This window comes from Ovis aries, chromosome 14 (genome assembly GCF_016772045.2).
Source record: "Ovis aries strain OAR_USU_Benz2616 breed Rambouillet chromosome 14, ARS-UI_Ramb_v3.0, whole genome shotgun sequence".
NCBI lineage: Eukaryota > Metazoa > Chordata > Mammalia > Artiodactyla > Bovidae > Ovis > Ovis aries.
The window spans coordinates 40,048,556-40,073,067 of record NC_056067.1 but is presented as its reverse complement, the minus strand read 5'-3'; the positions used below and the strand labels follow the sequence as shown (position 1 = coordinate 40,073,067).

Below are 24,512 nucleotides of genomic sequence, written 5' to 3'. Positions count from 1 at the left end.
CTGAAGGAAAAGGTGAACTAAAAACAAAGACCTGAATTAAAGTGTGCATCCCCCCAAAGTATAGCCAAGTAATCATCCTTCTTGAGTTACCAAAAGATTTACAGCCTAGAGTGGTTTACAGGAATTATGGTGAGGGGTGAAGAACTAAGAAGAGAACAGGAAATGTCTTGGTGAAACCAGCATACATACTGAACTCTGATACATCCAGCCCTGTTCTCAAACACTAGGGGAAGATTAGAAAATCCTTTTGTAGGATGCTAATTAACTCCAAGACTGCTGATATTTTATCAATCTCTTAATGAGAAAAGCCAGTATGCGACTTTTAACTCCTGACAGAAAAGCTGCTACTCAACAAACTGCCCCACACACACAGTCTCCTAACTCTTCAAGAGTATGAATGGTTAGGGACTTTCCTGGTCATCCAGTGGCTGACTCCTAGCTCCCAATGCTGGGGGCTCAAGCTGGATTCCAGGTCGGGGAACTAGTTCCCATATGCTACAACTAGAGATCCTGCATGCCACAACAAAGACTGAAGATGCTCTATGATGCAACTAAGAACTGGCACAGCCAAATAAATAAATAAAAATTTTTAAAAAGGAGTATGAATGGTTAGCCTATGATCACCAAATGTTTGAAGTCTTCACTACTAACGTGAAAGGAAGAAAAAAATTAACTATGAAAGGAATAAAACCAAAGGCAATGTATGAAGAAAACTTTAAACAAAAAAACTCTAAAATCCAAAACAACATTTTATATTTATGAAATCAGAATAGTACCTACACCAAAGAAACATTCAAAGGACAACAAACAAATAAATGAGCAAACAAAAAGCAGAGCTCCTGGGAATTAAAATGTATAGGAATTTAAGAAAAAACAACAAAAAAAAACTCAATCCACAATTCCAAACATAAAATAGAAATAAGATCAAGTAAAAAATTTTAACAAAGAGATGGACAAGAGGAGAGAGAAATTATCAAAGAAATAATAACAAATATTTCCCCAAACTGTAGGACATGAATTTCCACACTGAAAGGTCCCACCAAACACCTAGCAAATGAACTTTAAAAGCTCTACACGAGGTATATCACAGTAGCACTTCAGATCATTAAGAGTAAGACAGGAACCTAAAATTTCTAAAGGGATAAAACACAGTCACATACAAAGGAAAGTGATGGCATCAGATTTTTAAGTAGCAACACATAAGACAGAAAGCCTTCAAAACTGTTTCAACTTTGAATTCTAAATAGATGAGTTACAAAAAGCAGGAGTATAAAAAAATATTTGCAGACATGCAAAATTTCAAAAAATGTATCTCCCACACACCTGTCTAGAAAATTACTGAAGGTTATCCTCTGGTGGCTCAGATGATGAAGAATCTGCCTGTAATGCAGGAGACCCAGGTTTGGTCCCTGGGTTGGAAAGATCCCCTGAAGGAGGAAATGGCAACCCACTCCAGTATTCTTGCCTAGAGAATTCCAGGGCCAGAGGAGCCTGGCCGACTGTAGTCCATGGGGTTGCAAAGAGTTGGACATGACTGAGTGACTGACTAACACACACACACACACACACACACACACACACACACACACACACACACACACACACACACACACACACCCTCCAACAAAATGAGCAAAACTTGAAAGGAGATGCCGTGGGAATCAAGAAATAGGAAATAAATAAGAGGCAAAGATATGGTACAATGATAAAGGAAAAGACTAGGAAGATAGACATTCTTTGAAACTCAAGATGGGAGCTAGTACAAATCAAAGCAAGACTATGAAGGACTCTAGTACAGAGGTCTCCAAGAATAAAAGTGTTTGGCTGAATTAACAATAGATATATAACTTATGCAACAAACAAAAATAAAACAGTAAACTTCAAATGAAAGGTTGTTCAAAAATGGAAATGGAATTACAGTTAAGCATGAATGCTGAGCAAACAAAAATTGTAATAAAAATACTAAAAGATCGATGGTCAGGGAGAAGAAGATGTAAATGAATTACATGTTATCCTTCAATTATAGGTAGGCAACTAATAGATACTACATAAAATTGGAAAAAAAGAATCAAGAAAACAGAATACGCAAAGTACTTGGGAAGTATACATAAAAAGAACAAAGCAAAAAATTAGCTTAAACACTAGATGAAATATCTCTATGGAGTGAGGACTAGAAGCAGAGAGGTACACAGAAGGATGCTACTTTTTCATTATTTTAAGGTATATGATGTTTTAAAGCTATCTACATTTATTATGTAGATAAAACCAAAAGTCAAAAATTTATACTTTATAACAAAATATCAATGCATTTAAGATATACCTCACTGGAGATACTAAAGAATACACATACTGCCTCATAAGATAAATCACGAAAGTTTCTTACCAGCCTATTATCTGCAATACATATTCCACATACACTTGTTTTTTCAAATGCCCAATTTTCATCATTCATCAGAAAATCTTAAAGGATACAGTAAAAAGGAAAACATAGTCCATTCAAAAGAACAAAATAAATCTCCAGAAACTCCCTGAAGAAACAGAGGCATCAGATATACTAGAACAAGACTTTAAAACAACTGTGTATATGCTCAAACAGCTAAAGAGAAATACAAATAACTAAAGTGTGAGAGTTGGACTGTGAAGAAGGCTGAGCGCTGAAGAACTGATGCTTTGGAACTGTGGTGTTGGAGAACACTCTTGAGAGTCCCTTGGACTGCAAGGAGATCCAACCAGTCCATTCTGAAAGAGATCAACCCTGGGATTTCTTTGGAAGGAATGATGCTAAAGCTGAAACTCGAGTACTTTGGCCACCTCATGCAAAGAGTTGACTCATTGGAAAAGACTGACGCTGGGAGGGAGTGGGGGCAGGAGGAGAAGGGGACGACAGAGGATGAGATGGCTGGATGGCATCACTGACTCGATGGACATGAATCTGAGTGAACTCTGGGAGTAGGTGATGGACAGGGAGGCCTGGCGTGCTGCGATTCATGGGGTCGCAAAGAGTCAGACACGACTGAGCAACTGAACTGAACTGAAAGTAAATTTTAAAAACAATACATGAAGAAAGTGAGAACATCCACAAAGTGACAGAAATTATAAAAAGGAAACAAACAAACTCTGGAGTTGAAAAATATAACAACTAAATTCAAAAATTCACTACAGGGTCAACAACATATTTGAACAAGCAGAAGAAAATCAGGATCAGTGAACTCAAAGATTAGACATTTGAAATCATCAAGTCTAATGAACAGAAAAAAAGAATGAAGAAAGTGAACTGAGCCTAAGGGATTCATGGGACATATCAGATAGATTAATATGTACATTAAGGAAATCTCAAGAAGAAGAGAAAGTGGCAAAGGGATTATCTGAAGAAATAATGGCTGCCAAACAAATTCTAAATTTGCCCAAAGATCAACAAATCCAAAAACCTCAACTAATTCCAGGTAGAATAAACCCAGAGACCCACAACAAGATACATAATCAAACTTTTGAAAGACAGAGAATCTTCAAAACAGCAAAGACAAAGAAAATCATCACAAGAGATCTTCATAACAATATAAGCAGAATTCTCAATAGAAACTTTGGATGTCAGAATTCCAATAGGCTTAAAATGCTGAGAGAAAAAACTCTCAATTGAGAATCCCACATTCATCAAACCTGTCCTTCACATAAGAAGGGTAAATTAAGACATTTCCAAATAAACAAAAGCTGAAGGAGTTCCTTATTGTTATGCCTGCCCTACAAAAAACTAAAGGGAATTCTTCAGTTGAAATGAAAGAGGACACTAGACAGTAACTAGAAGCTACATGCCTCTGGGAAAGGCAAACACTGGCAAAAATTAAAAACAGTATAACTATCATTACAGTTTGTAACTCCACTTTTTATCTGCTACAGGATGTAAAAGTACATTAAAAAATCATCATAAATCTGTTAATAGGTACACAATATAAAGGTATGATTTGTGACACTGATAATATAAAGAAGGAACAGAGCTATACAGAAAAGTTTTTCTAAGTTATTTAAGTTATAAAGTGAAAGTCGCTCAGTCGTGTCTGACTCTTTGCAACCCCATGGACTATACTTATACAGTCCATGGAATTCTCCAGGCCAGAATACTGGAGTGTGTAAGCCTTTCCCTTCTCCAGGCATCTTCCCCACCCAGGGATCAAACCCAGGTCTCCCACATTTTAAGCGTATGCTTTACCAGCTGAGCCACCAAGGAAGCCCAAAGTGAAAGTGCAAGCTGCTCAGTCAGGTCTGACTTTGCAACCCCATGGATTATACAGCCCATGAAATTCTCCAGGCCAGAATATGGAGGAATGAAGTTAAGTTGGAACCAATTCAAAATACATTCATTGTTACAACTTTACAATGCTGTAAGTAATCTCCATAGTAACTACAAACAAAATACTTATAAACCATTAACAAAGGAAATGAGAAAGGGGATCAAAACACATTACCACAAAGAAAAAAACCCAACTAAACACAAAGGAAGGCAATAATGAAGGAAATGAGATATATAAAAGCTGTACAAAAGACATATCAAAAAATAATAAAATGGCAATACTCTATAAAGTTACTATAAAGGTAAATGTATTAAATACAATATGGAAGGCACAGATTAGGAGAATGGACAGGCACATGAAAAGATGCTCATCATCACTAATTATTAGAGAAATACAAATCAAAACCACAATGAAGTACCACCCTCACACCAGTCAGAACGGCCATCATCAAAAAGTCTACAAACAACAAATGCTGGAGGGGATGTGGAGAAAAAGAAAGCCTCCTACACTGTTGGTGGGAACTCAAAACTGATGCAGCCACTATGGAAAACAGTATGGAGGTTCCTCACAAAAACTAAAACCAGAGTTGCCATATGATCCAGCAATCCCACTCCTGGACATACATCCAGACAAAACTATAACTGGGGAAAAGTACATGCACCCCTAAATTCACAGCAACACTATTTATAATAGCAAGACATGGAAACAATCTAAATGTCAATGGACAGATAAATGGATACAAATGCATGAATATACAATGGAATATTACTCAACTATAAAAAGAATGAAATAATGCCATTTGCAGCAACATGGATGGACTAAGAGATCATCACACTTAAGGAAAGCAAAGAAAGAAAGAGAATGACAGATACCACACATTATCACTTATATGTGGAATCTAAAGTGATTGCAGCCATGAAATTAAAAGACGATTACTCCTTGGAAGAAAAGTTATGACCAACCTAGATAGCATATTCAAAAGCAGAGACATTACTTCGCCGACTAAGGTCCATCTAGTCAAGGCTATGGCTTTTGCTGTGGTCATGTATGGATGTGAGAGTTGGACTGTGAAGAAGGCTGAGCGCTGAAGAACTGATGCTTTGGAACTGTGGTGTTGGAGAAGATTCTTGAGAGTCCCTTGGACTGCAAGGAGATCCAACCAGTCCATTCTAAAGGAGATCAGTCCTGGGATTTCTTTCGAAGGAATGATGCTAAAACTGAAACTCCAGTACTTTGGCCCCCTCATGCAAAGAGTTGACTCACTGGAAAAGACTGTGATGCTGGGAGGGACTGGGGGCAGGAGGAGAAGGGGGTGACAGAGGATGAGATGGCTGGATGGCATCACTGACTCGATGGACATGAGTTTGAGTGAACTCCGGGAGTTGGCGATGGACAGGGAGGCCTGGCGTGCTGCGATTCATGGGGTCACAAAGAGTCAGACACGACTGAGCAACTGAACTGAACTGAAACTAAGACACACATGAATATAGCTATGAAATAGAAAAAGCCTTACAGATATAGAGAACAGACTTGTGGTTGCCAAGGGAGAGGGGAAGTGGGGGAAGGAGTGATTGGGAGCTTGGGATTAGCAGATGCAAACTATTATATACTGGATGGATAAACAACAAGGTCCTATCGTACAGCACACGGACCTATATTCAATATCCTGTGATAAACCATAATGGAAAAGAATATATGTACGTATAACTGAATCATTTTGCTGTATAATAAAAATTAAAACTTATAAATCAACTATACATCAATAAAATTTTCAAATATAAAAAATACACACAACCTAACAACAGAGCCTCAAATATATGAAGCAAAAAATGACACAGTTCAAGTGGTTCTACAATAAGAACTGGAGATGTCAACAAAGGACGATAAAGGACAAAAGAACCACAAAGGAGACTGATAAGGAAAGAGGACCTTAATAATACTATAGAACAAATAGACCTAACAGATACATTCAGAATATTCACCCAACAGGAACAGAGTACCCATTCTTCTAAGGGAAACACAACATTCTCTAAGAAAGACCACATGATAGGTCACAAAACAAGCCTTAAACCTTTTCACAAGCTTGGAAAAAATACTTTGTATGGTTTCAATCAAATGAAATGAAACTAGAAACCAACAACAGAAGGCAAAATGGAAACTTAACAAACAAGGAAATTTAACAAAACAATGAATGCGTCAAAGTAGAAATTATAAAGGAAACTAAAAAATACCTTGAGATCAACAAAAATGAAGACACAACAGATCAAGATTTACAGGACGCAGAGAAACCAATGCTAAGAGATTTATACCTGTAAACAACCTACATTAAAAAAAATCTCAAATCATAATCTTATATGCTTTAAGAAACTTGAAAAGTATAATAAACTATATCCAAAGCTACCAGAAGGAAGGAATAACAACGATTAGAGTAGAAATAAACAAAACAGAGACAAGAAAAACAACAGAAAACAATCAACAAAATTAAAAAGTTGGTTCTTTGAGAAGACCAACAAAATGGATAAGCCTTTACCCAGACTGGCAAAGAAAAAAGAGAAAGAAGACTCAGATGACTAAAACCATAAATAAAAACAGAGATGCCTTTACACACTCACATATAGAATGTGAAATGAAATATGCAGTAAACCTGCAGAGGAAGAATAAAAACCTGAGTCGTAAGTAAGAAGTGTATTAATTAAAGAATTAAAATGGTGACAACACTACTTATTTTACAGAAATAGGAATATGAAAGAATAATAGTTAAATGCCAACAAACCTGATAAGCTAGATGGACAAATTCCTGGAAACATACAGACTATTAAAACTGAAACAAGAAGAAACAGAAAATCTGTGTAGTCCTAGAACAAGGAAGATTTAATTAATAATCCAAAACCTTCTAATAATAAAAGCCCAGAACAGATGGCTTCACAGATCAATTCTACCAAACATTCAAAGAGGAATTAACACCAATTCTTAAGCTCTTTTGAAGCAGTGCAGAGGAAGGAATACCATCTATGAGGCCAGCCAGCCAGACACCAAAAGAGAACAGGTATGTCTGAACAGCAAACAAAATTTACAGTCACATAAAAACCTGTACAAAAAGATATATAGCAACTCTGTTTGTAACTGCCAAAAATGGAAGCAAACCCAAATGTCTTTCAATGGATAAACAGAAAACCTGTGTACATGAATGTAATGGAACACTATTCAGCAATGAAGTAGTGTTTATACTACTACCTTTTCACATATAGAACAAACTGGATGAGTCAAAGTCAGTCTCAGAAGGTTATCTAGTGTGTGATTCCACTGATACAGCATTCTGGAAAAGGTGATAGAGACAGATCAGGGGTAATAGTATATGACCATAAAAAGGAAAACACAGGAGAGTTTTCGGTGTGGTCCTGTGTCCTGACTAACTATGGTATATCCTGAATCCTATTCTGCTTCCTGATTGCAGTGCTGGTTAAACAAATCTTTAATCACAATTAGTTGTAACTAATAAAACAGTATACCAAATAAAATGCCAACTTCACTCTAATCATTTAAAAAATTAGAAAACTAAAAAAGCTGCTCATATTCATGTTAAATGACAAAATGCCAGACGTGAGCAAAAGGGTAAGGCACTGAGCTTGCCATCTTTCTTTTAGAAATCCTCTTCCTCTGAGTTACCACCTCTGAATCCTCTTACTGTTGTTGTGTTAAACCCATTTTATCCTTTATTTTTAATATTTTTTAAACATTCCATGACCTCCCTTCACCTTCCCCCGTTACCCTGTTGACCCTGAGGTAAGTATGTTTAACCTGTTATATTTCTTCTGCCTTAAGAAAAATAAAGTATCTTTCTTCAGTTCAGTTCAGCTCAGTCGCTCAGTCGTGTCCGACTCTTTGTGACCCCATGAATTGCAGCACGCCAGGCTTGACTTATATTAATGAAAGAACATTTTTAATAGATGAGAGCTCTAGAATAGCAAAATATTTTTTGGTAAATCACTTTCTAGTGTTAAATACACTAGATATGCCTAAACAATTTCTTCAATTATAAATTACTATAAAACTGTGAAGAAAACAACTATTTAGAATTCACTTACCAAAACAGATTCTCAAACATAATTTTATATATATATTCCAAAAAATATTTTAGATAAATATTGATCCCAAAAGTCATTGCTTTGGTCACTTCCTAAAACTGCATTTAACACTAGAAAGTGATTTACCAAAAAATATTTTGCCATTCTAGAGCTCTCATCTATTAAAAGTGTTCTTTCATTAATATAAGCCAAAATGATCCTAAAGATTTCTTTGCTGAAACATCCAAATGAAAATCAAAGTGAACAAATTTCAAAAGATGAACTGATTTCTTATCAGCAGTTTCCCCAGTAAATAAAGCAAGTCTTCACCATTAAGAAAGACCTTTAAAGAATTATACCCATTCTCTTGGCTCTAATATACATGACTTACTTTAATGTGGTAATGCCAAAAGAATTATCATTGCCAGGAATTATACACAGGCCAAACAATACGATTCTGATTACTGTCACAAAAGATCAAAATATATATCAATTATAAACTTATAGGCTTTGACTTGCAATTAGAGTCTCCAAATATAGATTCCAGGATTTCACTGAGTAAATGAGTTCTCCAACTAGTACCCACTCATATATAAGTGAAATAATTTCAGCTTTAGAAAACTCGGCTGTTTTCTATCCACATGACCTCATTTAAACAGCAGGAGCCTCAAAAATTTGTTTTCAGAAACACATTAAAGTAGAAGAGTAAAAAGCAGGTATGGTGATATTATGCTATCAATTTAAGTATGCTATTACAGAAATAAAAACATGTATTAGATATTAAACAGACCTAATATTAAAATGCAACTAAGTTAGAGCCCAAGTGAATCAAACCAACTAAAAAATGTATGGATGGATATACATAAACCAACAAACACTATCTAAAGAAAACTAGAATGACCTCAATGAAATGAGGCAGAAACCTCAAACCATTTAAGTTGTGATGTTGTAGATAGCATTTCTCCACACCTGGCCTTTTCTTCTGTAAAATGGAAACATGAGTTCTTCCAAACCAAAACACATGTTTAAGAATTGTTTCGCAAATAGATATTTATCCTAGTCCAATAAGTAGGAAGCAAATTCCTCTGTGTTCTGAAGTATTCTGGGGAAAATTAAAGTCTTGAAAAGCAACTAAAGCAAACCAATTATAAAATATAAAATGACCCCAATTCTTATATCTATCCATCTGCTATCTACAAAACCATGTGTGATGACTTTCACACCTGGTAATTTCTAAAAACATGCTAATGTGGGTGACATTTCCAACCCAGATGTTCCATTCTCCAGTCCACATTTTCAAATGCTGGATCTGCTCAAACTATCTCCAATTCAACAGAATCGAAAATAGCCTGGAGACTTGTGACACTTATCTAATAACTCAGTTCAAGGTACTGTTAATAACAAACAGTCCATCAGCCTGGCACTCTGTGAACCAATAAATATCCAGCAAAGAAACATCATTTATAATTAGTACATACGTTCTTTCCGGTGTTCAACTAAGCCAACAGCCTGCTTTGCTGAACATTTTGCAAACCAATTGTCCCCAAGTAAAACAGTGACTTCATTAGTATGGACAAGTTTTCCTGGCATGAAGGCAAAGGGGCCAAATGGTACCTATTGTTCAAAAAAAAAGAGAAAGAAGGTTAAAAAAAAATTTAAAACACTAAAAACTACATTTTATGAAACAGCATTAAAAGCTCTGTGTGGAGGTCTTTTTTAAAAAATCTCCTCACTGAGAAAAATAAAGTGTCAACTTCATGGACATTTGACATTATAATTTCACTAGGAAAACCTTAGAAAAAATTTAGGTTAATTTATCAACATTAAAACAAGAAAAGAAATGAGCATATTTACAAGAATAGCTTTCAGAGAAATCAGCGTTGCTTCCAAACATATTCATTTTTTGCTCAGTCATAAATCTAAACGAAAGCAAACTAGAAACAAAGTATTAATAAAGACTAACTTTGATTTTTTTCAACTGAAAATTATTTCTGAGAAAATAGGGTCTTTTGGGGGCAAAACAGGAATTAACAAATAAAGAGCTTTAAAAGGTTTACAAAATTTATGAAATATTTGAGCTGGTATAATAAAGAACAATGTATTTTCAAAATATCTGGTCAAAATTAAGAACACAGTCTTCATGAAAAAGAATATTCATGCAAAGAATCTCTTCAGGGCTCACAAATAGAATGATATGTTGATATGAAGATCTGAATATTTAAAAAAATTAGCAGCACCTTTATATATATAAAATCAATGTTCTAGGGTTTAATTCTCCAAGATACATAACATTATGGTCTACTGCTGCTCTGGTTAACAGGAAATGACTACATACCATATTTCTGCTGTACTTAGTTTGCTAACATAGTAAATTTGCATACCAAATATGTCAAATTTTATGCTAACATTTATGCCATTTATGTCATCATAACATAATATAAATCTAAAAAAAGGAAAAGAATACCAACTATTATCACAATTAGTGCATTATTATAAAGTAAAACAGAAACCTTCCTTACTATGGTAGTTATCTCTGATCTAGTCCAGGGAGTCAACCTGTAAATCAATACACATAAAGCAAAAAAACACCTTTTTACTTTACATAGCTAACTTTCAAGAAACAATATTCTACTTTAAAAGAAACATATCAAACATACCATGATATTATAAGACAACTTATCAGGCAAAGTACTGAGTCTTTCTTGAAGAGCATTATAGTCATTATCTACCTTCTTCCTGTTGACAAAAAAAATACCAAATACTATATTAATACCCAAATTAATGGTTCCTCAAGTAGGCTACATATCATAAGCTAATCAAAAACCTAATTTCAGCAATTTAAAGATTAAAGTATTTTTTTATTTTAAAATCGTGTTTCTACAAAATTTAGCAATGGCATTATTCCACCATACACTTATCAAAGAATTAAGACTCTCAGCTTTTAGATGTAGAACACACATATCTTGAGAATTATTGTTCCCTAAAGTAGAGGATCATCTGAACTAAAGAAAATTTGGAAATTAAGGGAGACAGTAAGTTTGGAGGGAAATGGGCTCAAGATGAAGGAAGAAGAGAGCTGAGAAAAGCTTTTAAAAGAATAAACACTGGTCGTGAAACAGAAATCATCAACACAAAATCTTGAGCAGATGCTTCAGTCTGTCCTCCTCAGAAAACTTTGGGTTGAAAAATCTGGAGTCATCAACTCTTCAGTTATTCATACTAATGTTATTGAGGTCAGAGAGAATCAATCAGGAGCTAGAAGAAGTTAGGTAGAGGTACTATAAAAAGTATTTCCTTTGGGCTTTGGAGTCAATTCCATGTTATATATAAACAGAGCTACCTGATAAACTAATTTCAGATCACCAAAAGATATAAATCTGTAGGAGCAGAAATGGTGATGTTTCTCCCATACTGTGAACCATACTCAGTTCTCACAGCTGCTGGAACTGAATAGCCCTACACTGAACTTGTCTCAAACCTTCTGTGGATACGTGGTTTCCAAAGGGTTCCCTGCTAGGCTGCAGGCTGCAAGCAAAACCAGAGCACTGAAATTTTTTAAAGCAGAGGGATGGTTTTCTCAATTTAAAAAAAAATAACAAAAACAAAAACTCACCAATTCAGCAAGTAATTTAAAAGAACATGCAGAAATTATCAAATTAAAATTAGGATAAATTGCAGTATAGATAATCACTCTCCAGGTGATAAAAATGACTGTTCATGGAATTGGTTTCAGTTTACTCCTTAGCTCCCCTAAAGCAACAAACATAATTAATAAAAATCATCTTATTTAGTCTTAAAAATATCAAGGAATTTCACATATTTTAATTCATAGTAAAAATATTCCTGTAGTAAATGTCACATCAATATTTTCCTCTTTACAAAACAGATAGCAGAAGAAAAATGGGAAAAAACCATACATTTAAGAGAAATTAGATCCACACTATTAAGGAGAGGTAGCAATGACCTTAATCTAGGTCTTCTGACCAGTATTCTATCAAGCACGCCTTTTCATTTTTAATCAAGTGTTTTTTAAAAACTTTCCTCTCAAATCCCTGTATATAAATAAACATAAAATGTTTTTATTTAAGGCAAAAGTCATCTTTCTGGATATTTTTATATGAATAAAATGGTAGGAAATTTCAGGAACAGGCCTATATACCAGAAAGAACATGGCTTCGAAGTCAGACCAGAGGATCAATCCCCGCTCCACCATTTAGCAAATTAATCCTAGACTTGGTATCTTCAATAGTAAAAAACTGAAATAATACCTATCTCACAGATTCAAAGAGGACTAAATATAAATGGTTTAACACCTTGCCCAGCACTGAACACCTAAATACATTGAGCCTTCAATGACCCTTTTCTCATGAAGTATCAAAAACACCAATTCTAAAATTTGAAAGAAAGACTGTATTACCCACTAAGATAATTTCACTATGTAAAATTCATTCAATTTGATACAAATAGCACAACTTACTTAAAGACAGTATAACTAAACCTAACAATTCAGGAAGCTTCTAGAAACAGGACTGCTGTGAGCAATAAATGGGACAGTTTGGAAGAACTGAAATGACACAATGCCTGAATACCGTGAACTCACTAAATCTATAAATACTAGCAGTTTTACATAAGTAATTTGGCAAATGCTTAGATGACTAATGTTAGTTGCTAAGTTGTATCCAACTCTTTGCAACTGCACCACGCTGCTCTGTCCATGGGATTTCCCAGGCAAGAATACTGAAGTGGGTGGTCATTTCCTTCTCCAGGGGATCTTCCCCATCCAGGGATCAAATCCAGGTCTCTTGCACTGCAGGCAGATTCTTTACCAACTGAGCCGTCAGGGAAGCCCTAAATGTTCCTATTAATTGCTAAAAAGCTAATGTTAAAGTTAGCATTCAATATGTACTATTTTGGTAAATACACCTGAAAAGGGGGGCAGGTTTCTAACAAAACACCTCTTTTATATATTAAAAGAACAGAAGATTCAATCAAAGACACTACAAGAGGTCAATGTCAGTATTCCAAAGCATATTCAGTTTTAAACTAAATCAATAATTCTCTCTAGAAGAAAAAAACTGTGGCCATATTGGAGAACAGTAAGATCGGAGTTGTTACTTCTAAATTTTTAACTGTTTTCTAAAAATACAAAAAGAAAGGAAAAGATAATTTAAAAAACAGCTCATGCAGAAATCCTTTTTGAAGGGAGGCAAGTAGAGTCAAGCAGCGCCACTGGAAGAAATTATGGCTTAAGGAACTCTCTCCCTGAAATTCACACTAAAGGAAATATTCAGGGTCAAGTGCTTGGTCAAAAAGTTATCTCCAAACAGTCCCTCCTCTAATACTCCAGGCTTAAAAAAAAATCCCATAGAAGATCACAAAGCCTATACAGCAGAAAACACAAAATGACTCTAAGAACTAATGTGTTATGGACAGTATCTTTGTACCAAAATCTGAATAGACTTTTTTCTATTTTACCACTGAGAAACAGATAACTAAATTTTTGGAGACTGTAAAATATGTAGTCAAAGAAGCCAACTGCTTAAAATAACTTTTTTTCAGATGAAAATAAAACCCATTATGTAGTTAGGATAAATCTTTCAAGCCTACTTATTTATTCCATTACTAGATAAGACTTCCTTGTTTGGTTTCACCATATCTGATCCTTACAGATTAGGTTCAACCTTCAATTCTTAATTTAAAAGAATTACCCAATAAATAAGACTTAATTTTCACCAAACATCCTCATGCAATGTTACTTACAGAAAATAAGAACTAAAGCACTATTATATGGCACAGAAGAAACTTTCATAATCTTCTCCTAAATCTTGCTAATCATATGCTATAAGCCTTCTGAGACACACCTAAGGTTTTTATTAAAGAGCAGCAGCAAAAAAGGACATAACTGCAAACTAGCCTTAACCTTAAGGATGAAGACCAGGACAGATCTCATGAGAAATATCTTACTTTCATAAGGCTGTAAAAGTATGAGAGAGCAAGCTAAATGACATGTACAGTCAAGTATTTACAGGTGGAGTATGCAGATGTCCACAATTTTCTTTGAAACACATCATAAAATAAGGGACTAAGGGTTGAGGTATGGATAGCTATGTGATCAAGTTTCATCTACATAATTCTTTCAATTTTTCTGTAGGTTTGAAGATTATCATAACAGAACATTAAAAAGGAGATGGGAGAAATATGAAAGGAACTCTTTAACCCTCTTCTTAAATGCATGGCAAAAAAGAAAACCTCTGTAAAGCAAAAGTAAAAAGTTCTACATCCCATGTTTGAGGCAAGTTGAGTAAAGACTCCAATTTCCAGCTTTCAATAGTAAAAACAGAAAATAAAACAATTCACTGAAACAAAATTTGTTCATTTTTCTCTTTAAAGTATGAAGTTGTAATAGGCAGAAAGTATTGACATTAAGCCCATTTAAAAAGAAAAAAAACTCCTATCATTCTCTTTACCTACTATTCTAAACAAAAAAGGAGAAAATATCAAGAGATGCTTAAAGGGAAAAGAAGGAAAGGGGTTTACATTAATGCTAATATCTAAGTTGACCTGGGATAGAGTTAATTCTTTTTGTTTGTTTGTTAATTTGAGAAATTATAAAACCCAAAGATTTTTGAATATATATACAATTTTCTTTAGAAACGATTCTTAGTCCATCATACCCACTCTGAAATGTCCTATTAAGCATCCAAGAAACCTTTGTTTCAATTCAATTCACCATTTATTGAGCGCCTGCTCTGCAACCAAGCATTATGCCATATGCTGCAGGGATCATCACTCAAATATAGCATGTCTTTTTTCCATTTTTTTTTTTTTTTGCAATGCTTCTCCAAGATCTGCTGGCTTGATGGATGCCTGGGTTTTTAACCTCAAAAATTAAGAAAACAGAGGAATACTGAATTCAGGCATGGTAAAGCGAGAAATTTTTCTCATTTCTAAAGAATGGAATGACTGAGTTTTTTAAAAGTATCCTCTTAAACAGCATAAACAAATTATCAAGGTTATATTAAGCAATAAAAACATTCTTGAAAGAAGGATCTACATGGTTATGCCTTCTGTAATTGATGGGAAATACACTTTTAACCATTCAAAAGTATCTGTACTAAATCAACAGCATTTTTTTAAATGGTCATGGCAAAACAAATTACTAGTAAGAGAAATGACATCTACTATAAAATTCAGGCAATATGGTCACATATTCCTTTATCTCAACTCACACCTAGGAGACATATCAGAAGATGTTGATAAAATAATCCATGTTCTTTATATTTTGAGTCCACGAGAAAACTTTATTTTTAGAAATAGAAAGATGAACCTAAATGTAAAAACTTAGTAATTTTTCAGAAGTTTAATGAAACAAAATTATCTAAACAAAGACAGATGCATCTAACACTGTATGGCTGCTACTGCTTAGTCGCTCAGTCGTGTCTGACTCTGCAACGCCATGGACTGCAGCCTGCCAGGCTCCTCTGTGCATGAGGATTCTCCAGGCAAGAATCCTGGAGTGGGTTGCCATGCCCTCCTTTAGGGGATCGTCCCAACCCAGAGTTCGAACCCAGGTCTCCTGCATTACAGGCAGATTCTTTACCAGCTGAGCCACCAGGGAAGTCTTAACATTCTACTAGATTTATTCAATTTAAGTTTTCAGCAATGAGACAAGAGAGTACAATGAATATACACAGCAAAGGTGGGACAGGGGAATCTGTTTGTGCCCCATACCAATAACCATGCACATGTAACTTGAGATCTGTCAGTTTACCATAGGTGCCTGTTTCTTTATCAGCCTTCTTTTGTTCTATGAATAAAATGAGACATGAATTCAACAAAAGAAAGTTTAAAAGTTACAAAAATACATTACTCTAAGTATGAAAGAAACACCCTCAAAGTGCCCAACTGCTTTAGGTGATGAGTTTAGAGGTAATTTTTATTTTCTAAATTTTCTACAACTGATATATATTTCTATAACAAATCAAAAGAAGGAACTTATAAGAAAAGATGACTTTAGATATGTTAAATTTGTAACTGACTTAAGCTTTGAATATGTGCATCAGTTTCTACTTAGTCTAACATAATTTGTAAGTTTTGTCATTTCAACTTGTTTTCTCTATTTTATTCCTAAATTGCATTTTAGAAAAAAGTAAACTGTTGTGTGTTGTTTTCTTAGAACAGTGACTCGTAACTCTTTATGGCTACTGATACCTATGAAAGACTGATAAAACCTCTAGATCCTTTCCTCATAAAAAGACCCTGTATTTTACATCAATTTCAATAGAAGCCCACTCATAAATCCCTTGAGGTCACTATTTGTTTCAAGAGGTCTTATATGACTTAAAAAAACAAACAAACAAACAAACACAGCAATCCTGGCCTTGAACCCAGCAAATACTTAAAATTCTCAAAATTATTTTTAACTAGTTCAATTTAAATTTTTTTTTAATGGGAAAATTGTCACCAATGTGGTCAAGAGTTCAAAACAAATTAGTAAAAACATTAAACTGTACACAAGCCAAATTTTTTTTACAGCTTACATTTTCCTTAATCACACACTGATACCAACACCTCCTTTTGTCTCAGTACATTAGAATTTAGACTTCTGTATCTCAAAAACAAAGGCTTCCCAGGTGGCCCTAGTGGTAAAGAATGTGCCTGCCAATGCAGGAGAAGCAAGAGACACGGGTTTGATCCCTAGGTCAGGAAGATCCCCTGGAGTAGGAAATGGAAACCCACTCCAGTATCCTTGCCTGGAAAATCCCACGGGCAGAGGAGCCTAGTGGGCTAAAGTCCATGGGGCTGCAGACAGTCGTGAACTCCCGAGTGAGCCACCTCTCAGTCAAGCACCACTGTTGCAATATTTAACCTTCATCCTCACACAGTGCTGTGCTTCAAAGTTTTATTGTAGGCTGCTCTCATTGTATAAAAAATAAGCAAAACTGAATGGAAAATGAAAAAACTCAGAATGCAAAGAAGTATAGTTTTCAAACCTAAAATGGTTAACACAAAGATGAAAAATCATGAGGTAGCCAAATCAAATTGAAATGTAGCCTCAATCAGATATACCAAAATACTCACTGGACTTAAGCTGATTCTGAGAAATTGTGAACCAAATAAAGTACATGGACACTGGAAACACATCATCAAACACTATGTTCTAAATGATGAGATGTCATTAGGGATTCTTTTTATAATACTTTATAATACTCTCTGGGAGGAAAAAAATTCCCCTATAACATATAATTTTGCCTTTTATTTTCCAAAATGCTTTAAGTATCAAACTAGTGTGGTTTTTCCAAAAAAAAGAAAAAAACATAAAGGCTAGGCAGGGGACTCCTAACAAATTGCAATTACAGTTTACAAATCATTAACTCTTTGAAAAGAAAAAAGCCTTACCCATTTATAATTTGAAATTTGTGACATAAACACACATATAGAATTAAGAAGCTGAAACAAAGTAAAATGTTTTCAAGAGAGGGAGAGAATTTAGCTTCTCCTCAGAATTATGAGAAAATATACCTTTATTCTTTTCTCATTTCAACCTTTTTATAAATGTTTTCATTTTATATACAGAATAAAAAATTTAATACAAATTTTGTTTCTTAAAAAATCATTCTTAAAACATTCAACTTGAATATTTTGGGGGGGGGGGATCTTAATTTGCTTTGAAACATTACACACAAGAATTTCAAAACTTACTTATTAACATCCCAAACCATGTATTAACACATGACATCAGAAAAAAGATAATAATTTTGAAAACTGTATTTTGGGGGTCGAGCTTCTCTTGAAAAATAACAAATGTCATGTCTGCTTTACAATCTCCCTCTCAAAGTTCAAAAGCTTCAGAATTTTTATCTCCAAATTTATTTTTTTCCAAAATTAAACATCTTAGCAATATAAAACAGCTTATTTAATGTTTCCATTTAAGTCTGCTTCAGGTAATTTCATAGATAACTTCACTTAATACTTAAAACTCTCTTAAGATAATTGGCAGTAAACAAGACTTTTTTTAACAATTCACATGCATATAACTTATGATTACAAACAATGCCTAAGATACAGATGATTTCTATGTGCCAGGCATCACATACCACATTTCATTTAATTCTCACAAATCAACACAGGTAATGAGACTTTTTTATGTGGAATATGTTCAACAGAAGTCATCTACAGTGCACTAAAAATGACCATAAATCTGTTGTCAATCCACTCACCAATAAATGGAGTCTATTTCCCCTCCCTCTGAACCTGGTCTAGTTTTATGAGTTCCTCTGACCAACAGAATGTGACTTGGCAGCTTCCATTCTTGCTGTCCTTGTAGCATCATATAAAGTAAGCCAGATAAAAAGAGCACATGGAAAGTGAGGCCCAGCTAAGCATCACACACTAGCCACCAGACTTGCAGGTGAGGCCATTTTGGGGCTGCAACCACCAAGTGAGCCCAAACAAAATCAGCAAAAAACAACAGAGGTACGTTCAGTCCAATATGCACAACCAAAGAACATTATACAGGCAAATGGTTGTTGTCAGTACACTTGGAGTACTTTTATTACAGAATAATAAAAAATGGATACAATAGCTTAGTAAGGACGTATTTTGAGTTGTAGAAGTCATACTCTGTCCTGTGGTCAATATTTATTTTTTAAAAAATAATACCAAAAAGTATTTGGTAACTCTAAAAATTAGACATCTGACACACAATGTAGTTCATAGGAACAAAAAGTAACTACTGATTAAAAACATCTCAAAAATACAGTATTATATAGTGTGATGAACAGTGTACAGTTTGACTGCACTTTAATCAGAGTGGGAGTATAACATATATAAACATGCAGAAGAATATACACGTACAAGAACACACAGGCACGCATGCATGCACACAGGCAGATATACATACAAATATACATCCCTTGTGCAAGTAATTTCTGCAAAGATTTGCAGGGAACTGGTAAAAATAAGCAGCTATTTACCAAGAAGAGAAGTGAGAGTTTCAAGAGAAGAGGGAAACTACATACCATTTATACCCTTTTGTACCTCTTAAAGTTCGAACTATATAAATATCAGTTCAGTTCAGTCATTCAGTCATGTTCGACTCTTTGCAACCCCACAGGCTGCAGCACGCCAGGCCTCCCTGTCCATTACCTACTCCTGGAGCTTGCTCAAACTCATGTTCTTCAAGTCAGTGATGCCATCCAACCATCTCATCCTCTGTCATCCCCTTCTCCTCCTGCCTTCCATCATTCCCAGCAAAAGAGTCTTTTCAAATGAGTCAACTCTTCGCATGAGGTGGCCAAAGTATTGGAGTTTCAGCTTTAGCATCATTCCTTCCAAAGAAATCCCAGGGTTGATCTCCTTCAGAATGGACTGGTTGGATCTCCTTGCAGTCCAAGGGACTCTCAAGAGTCTTCTCCAACATCACAGTTCCAAAGCATCAATTCTTCGGCGCTCAGCTTTCTTCACAGTCCAACTCTCACATCCATACATGACTACTGGAAAAATGTTCCCTTGGTATCTCTAATTTTCTTGAAGAGATCTCTAGTCTTTCTCATTCCAATGTTTTCCTCTATTTATTTGCATTGATCACTGAGGAAGGCTTTCTTATCTCTCCTTGCTATTCTTGGGAACTCTGCATTCAGATGGGTATCTCTCTCCTTTTCTCCTTTGCCTTTCACTTCTCTTCTTTTCTTAGCTATTTGTAAGGCCTCCCAAGGCAACCATTTTGTCTTTTAGCATTTCTTTTTCTTGGGGATGTTCTTGATCACCGCCTCCTGTGCAATGTCACGAACCTCAGTCCACAGTTCTTCAGGCACTGTTGTCTATCAAATCTAATCTCTTAAATCTATTTGTCACTTCCACTGTATAATTGTAAGGGATTCGATTTAGGTCATATCTGAATGGTCTAGTGGTTTTCCCTACTTTCTTCAATTTAAGTCTGAATTTGGCAATAAGGAGTTCATGATCTGAGCCACAGTCAGCTTCTGGTCTTGTTTTTGCTGACTGTATAGAGCTTCTCCATCTTCAGCTGCAAAGAATATAATCAATGCGTTTCAGTATTGACCACCTGGTGATGGCCAGGTGTAGTCATGATTTTAAATGTTTTAACTTACATTTTAAAAAGTTAATATGGAATCCTTTATGTCTCTAAGATGTATACTAAAATATGTCCACATGGAATGATCTGCTTCAGATTCACGCCAAAATAGTTGAGAGATGGGGGAAGAGGGTAGGATGCACTGTTTTAAAAGGAAACAAACAGTTCAGATGAAACCATGAGTTGACAATCACTGAAGCAGAGTGGTGGATACATGTGGGTTCAGTACACAATTCCGTCACCCTTTGAAACTCTTCATAATGAAAGTTTTTTGAACACAATAAAAGCTTAACAATATCACTCAGTAAACCATTTCTCCATCAGGATAAAAGATAAGGGTGTGAACACAAAATATTCAGGAATATTTACAAAGCTTTGGAGGGTTTTTGATTTTTCCTTCTTTCTTCATCTAACAATGAGTTTAAAACTTTTCAAAAAAGATTTCAGAGTTACTGCATTTATAAGGGCCAGTCTGGATAGTCTATAGACATTATCTCACACTTGATCTTCAAGTTAATCACTTTACAAGAAGAAAACTTAAGAATCTTCATAATTCACCCAAGGTGACAAAGTTAGAAAATGACAGAATTCCAACATAGGTCTGTGCCTCCAAATCCCTCCATGCTCTTTAGGTAAGAATTAAAAGGATAAAAAATTACAAATAATCTACACAGAGTTATCAGCCCCATGTGGATCAAACACTAGGAAGTACTCTGACATTTTAATGAGAAAATAGTGTATGGATTTTATAATGCCTTATTTCCTGAGTTAAGTAAAAAGAATTACATAGGAAAAAAGATGTACCTAAAATTTTCTTAAATCTTCACTAAATTGAAAACCACTACTAGCTCTAGAAACGTTACACAAATTCTCAACTATTAGGCTCAAACATTTCCTGTTTATCTGTTATTAATTAAACAAATACTATAAATGTCTTTAAGTAAAACAAAGTTCTGGGATCTGAATTAATTTTCTCAAAGAGATTTCTGGGGGCAGATCTCATTGCTCTGGATGATTTTTACTCCTTTTCTATAAATATTTTTATTTTGTGTCCTACATTTTAAAAAAATAGGATTATCTTTGAAGTGTAATATTCTAATTCATTACTCTTCCCTTTAAGAATTTTCTAAAACTGCACAAACAAACATAAACATCACTAGCCTAAGACAACATTCAAAAAAATCACATATTTTGCTCCTCCTTATTATATTGGTATGTACTCAGAAAGAAGGGGAACTTCGTTACATGAATTGTATTTTAGACTATAACACCAAAGGTTAGTGAAAAGCAACATGGTTTTAAAAGTAGTGCATGAGACATCCTTAAAAATAATGTCTCTGTTTTGCTTCCTATCTCTAACCAACTAGCACAGAATTATTGTAATTTCCCTGTTTAGTGTCCAACTATGAATTTTTCCAAGGGTCCCTAACCTCCAAGATCTACTGCTTGATGAACTGTGGTAGAACTAATGTAATAATAATAGAAAGAAAGTACACAATAAATGTAATGCACTTGAATCATCCCAAAACTATTCCTCCTACCCCTAGTGCATGGAAAAACTGTCTTCCACGAAACTGATCCCCAGTGCCAAAAAGGTCAGGGGACTGCTGAATTTCTCCATAGCAGGGTCTTTCAATTCCAAACAGCAGTATAATACTGGCATATGGTAGAAACTCAATCATTGTTTCTGGAATTAAGATAATAAAAACATCACAAGAATTCCACAGCACTCCCCAATAGCAATTTCCTGGCTTTCAGAGCAATGGAGACACTTGGTTTCAGTTTTTTAATGTAATAAATTGGTAAATTCACTGGCCATTTGGATTCCAGCAATATCAGATCCTCATTAAAAACAAACATAAAAGTCTGTTTCCTGAGCCATATTAAAAATAATTCAGAGGAAAATGCAAATTAACTGGAAAAGTTATTTTAATTGTTTAACATGTAGATAGGTACTATATTACTTTAAGATATGTGGAGGCAAATATGCTAAGCTCTGTAGTTTGGAGCTACAGAAAATCTGGAAACTGAGACAGACTCATATGAATCTGCTCTGATGTAAACGACACATTTCTGTCAATCACTGTTCATCAGGCTTGGGTAATGCTATATAGTACTTCTAAAAATGCTGTACCTAACTATACGGTACTTGTAAAAACGTTATACATAAAATAATCAAATATTTGGCCTTTATTTATTCAAACACTTATTAAGTGCCTATATCATGCCAAACACAGTAGGAGGTGCTATAGATAAAAGGAAGAAAACATGTCCCCTTAGCCTTAAAGAACTCACAGTCTAGAAGGGAAAGAAATCTTAAAACACAAACCAGAAGCAAGGTGTCATTCACACATTGTGTAAATTAGTATCTGTTCTGAGTGAATCAGCCTTTTCCTAATGTCCTGAATTCTTTACCAAATCCAATAAAGTCCACACTGTAAAACTTCACCTGGGAATTATCTGTAAAATGGATCCCTTTTGCCAAATTAGCAGGTGAAAAATATTAATTCTTTGACTAACATTTCAAGTTTCAACCTCGACTGAATGTAAAATGAAAAGTAAATGGTCCATTATGGAAATACTGACAGACTTAAACCACCAACGGATGCAGCTACAACTCTGCATTTATTGAAAATTAATGAAGTCTCTGAATTTTTATTTATAAAATGGATATTATTTAGTTTTAGATTATTTCTGCAAGCCAAAAGTCAGAATTTAATAAGATGATGTGTACAGATGGCACCAATTTTTACCCTTATCCACTGCTTGCAGCCTATGTGCATTTAAACCAAAAAACATTTGATATACACTAACTATAAATTATTTCCTTGAAGATCTCTCAGGCATGAAGAAAAAGCCTCTTAAAATAAATTTAAAATATTATATGCTTGATGGTGTATAACCAAAGGTTTAATCTCACCACTAAAGGGGCAGTTATCATGATTTTGCAATAACCCTGCAGACAATAATCAAGACAGCTCCTGTTGTTCTCTCAGTAAAATCTTCGTAAACACAGCATGGATATATTGTAATTTGATATCCGTAAGATCAACAGCTATACCTCATGACAACTCATAAGATTTTATTCACCATTAAATTGAGCATTTTCCTCAGAAGACACAAGAAATGTGTTATTTACCAAGCACTGTCCTATTAACTATAGATTAGCACATTAAAATAGATATGCTTTCTTTCTCTATATATTCTAAACAGCGTGGTCTCTAAAGCAAGCTCTGAGATGCAGCCAATTAATTAGATTTTTCAAACTTTGGAAAATGTATCTGTACATATTTCCATCATTATTTTAAAACAATTGATTCTAATTATTATTCTACTACATATACAAAAAACAGTCCCAAAATAAAGCTGATTAGTCAAGTTAAAAAATGCATCAGTCTCAACTTCATAACAACAGTATTATTCTAACTTTAAAAAAAGAAACGAAGGAAGGGAAAAAGAAAGCAATTAAAATATTAAAATAAACACAAATGGTGATGCAACTTCAGGAAATCAGGGAACACAGAATTCAATAAACAATTAAAGACAATATAAATTAGTACCAAAAGGCTTCAAAATGGAGATTACTAGAAGAATTCAATTATAGGATGCAAAAACTGTACTTTTTTAAAATACAAATAAGTGATTCCATTAGTATTTCAGAAAGGTAATAAAACGATCTTTCACTCACCAATGCTGGATTTTCTCTTGGCAGTTAGTGACCACCTGTCATGAAAACAGATAACTACTCATGAAAAAACAGGACAATGCACAAAGCTACAAAATCATTGTATCAGAAAACTACAGTAGTGGCTTTACAGATTTAAAAGCACCTCGATATACATTTTTATTTGTCAAATGCACAGAGATGCGAACGTTAGTTTTAAGCAGCACACTTCATCATACCTCTCTAATGCAGGCTGATAACTGCAGAACAAATTACAGCTTTCCGATTCGTACTTAGGTACAAAACCCACTTCATAACTATTAGGTGACATATGATATGAGATAACTAGTATTTTGTACAATCTGCAGGCCTGTTTTCAATGTTACACATTTTGCAGAATA

The 24,512-nt window shown here is 34.6% G+C and overlaps 1 protein-coding gene across 3 annotated transcripts in view; it reads right to left on the bottom strand.

Moving 5' to 3' along the window:
- URI1 (URI1 prefoldin like chaperone) overlaps nt 1-24,512 on the bottom strand; it is a 61,538-nt gene that overhangs the window by 15,856 nt on the left and 21,170 nt on the right. The window contains exons 2-5 of one of the 3 annotated variants that reach the window (XM_042231921.2): nt 24,136-24,170; nt 20,464-20,589; nt 11,008-11,086; nt 9,829-9,964 (exon numbers count right to left, since the gene is read on the bottom strand). In XM_042231921.2, the coding sequence (XP_042087855.1) occupies nt 9,829-9,964; nt 11,008-11,086; nt 20,464-20,465 (217 nt within the window). In that variant the 5' untranslated portion in view covers nt 20,466-20,589; nt 24,136-24,170. Of the gene's footprint in view, nt 1-9,828; nt 9,965-11,007; nt 11,087-11,963; nt 12,101-20,463; nt 20,590-24,135; nt 24,171-24,512 lie in introns of all 3 variants that reach the window. The other 2 variants (XM_060398022.1, XM_004015132.5) reach the window with 2 other exon arrangements.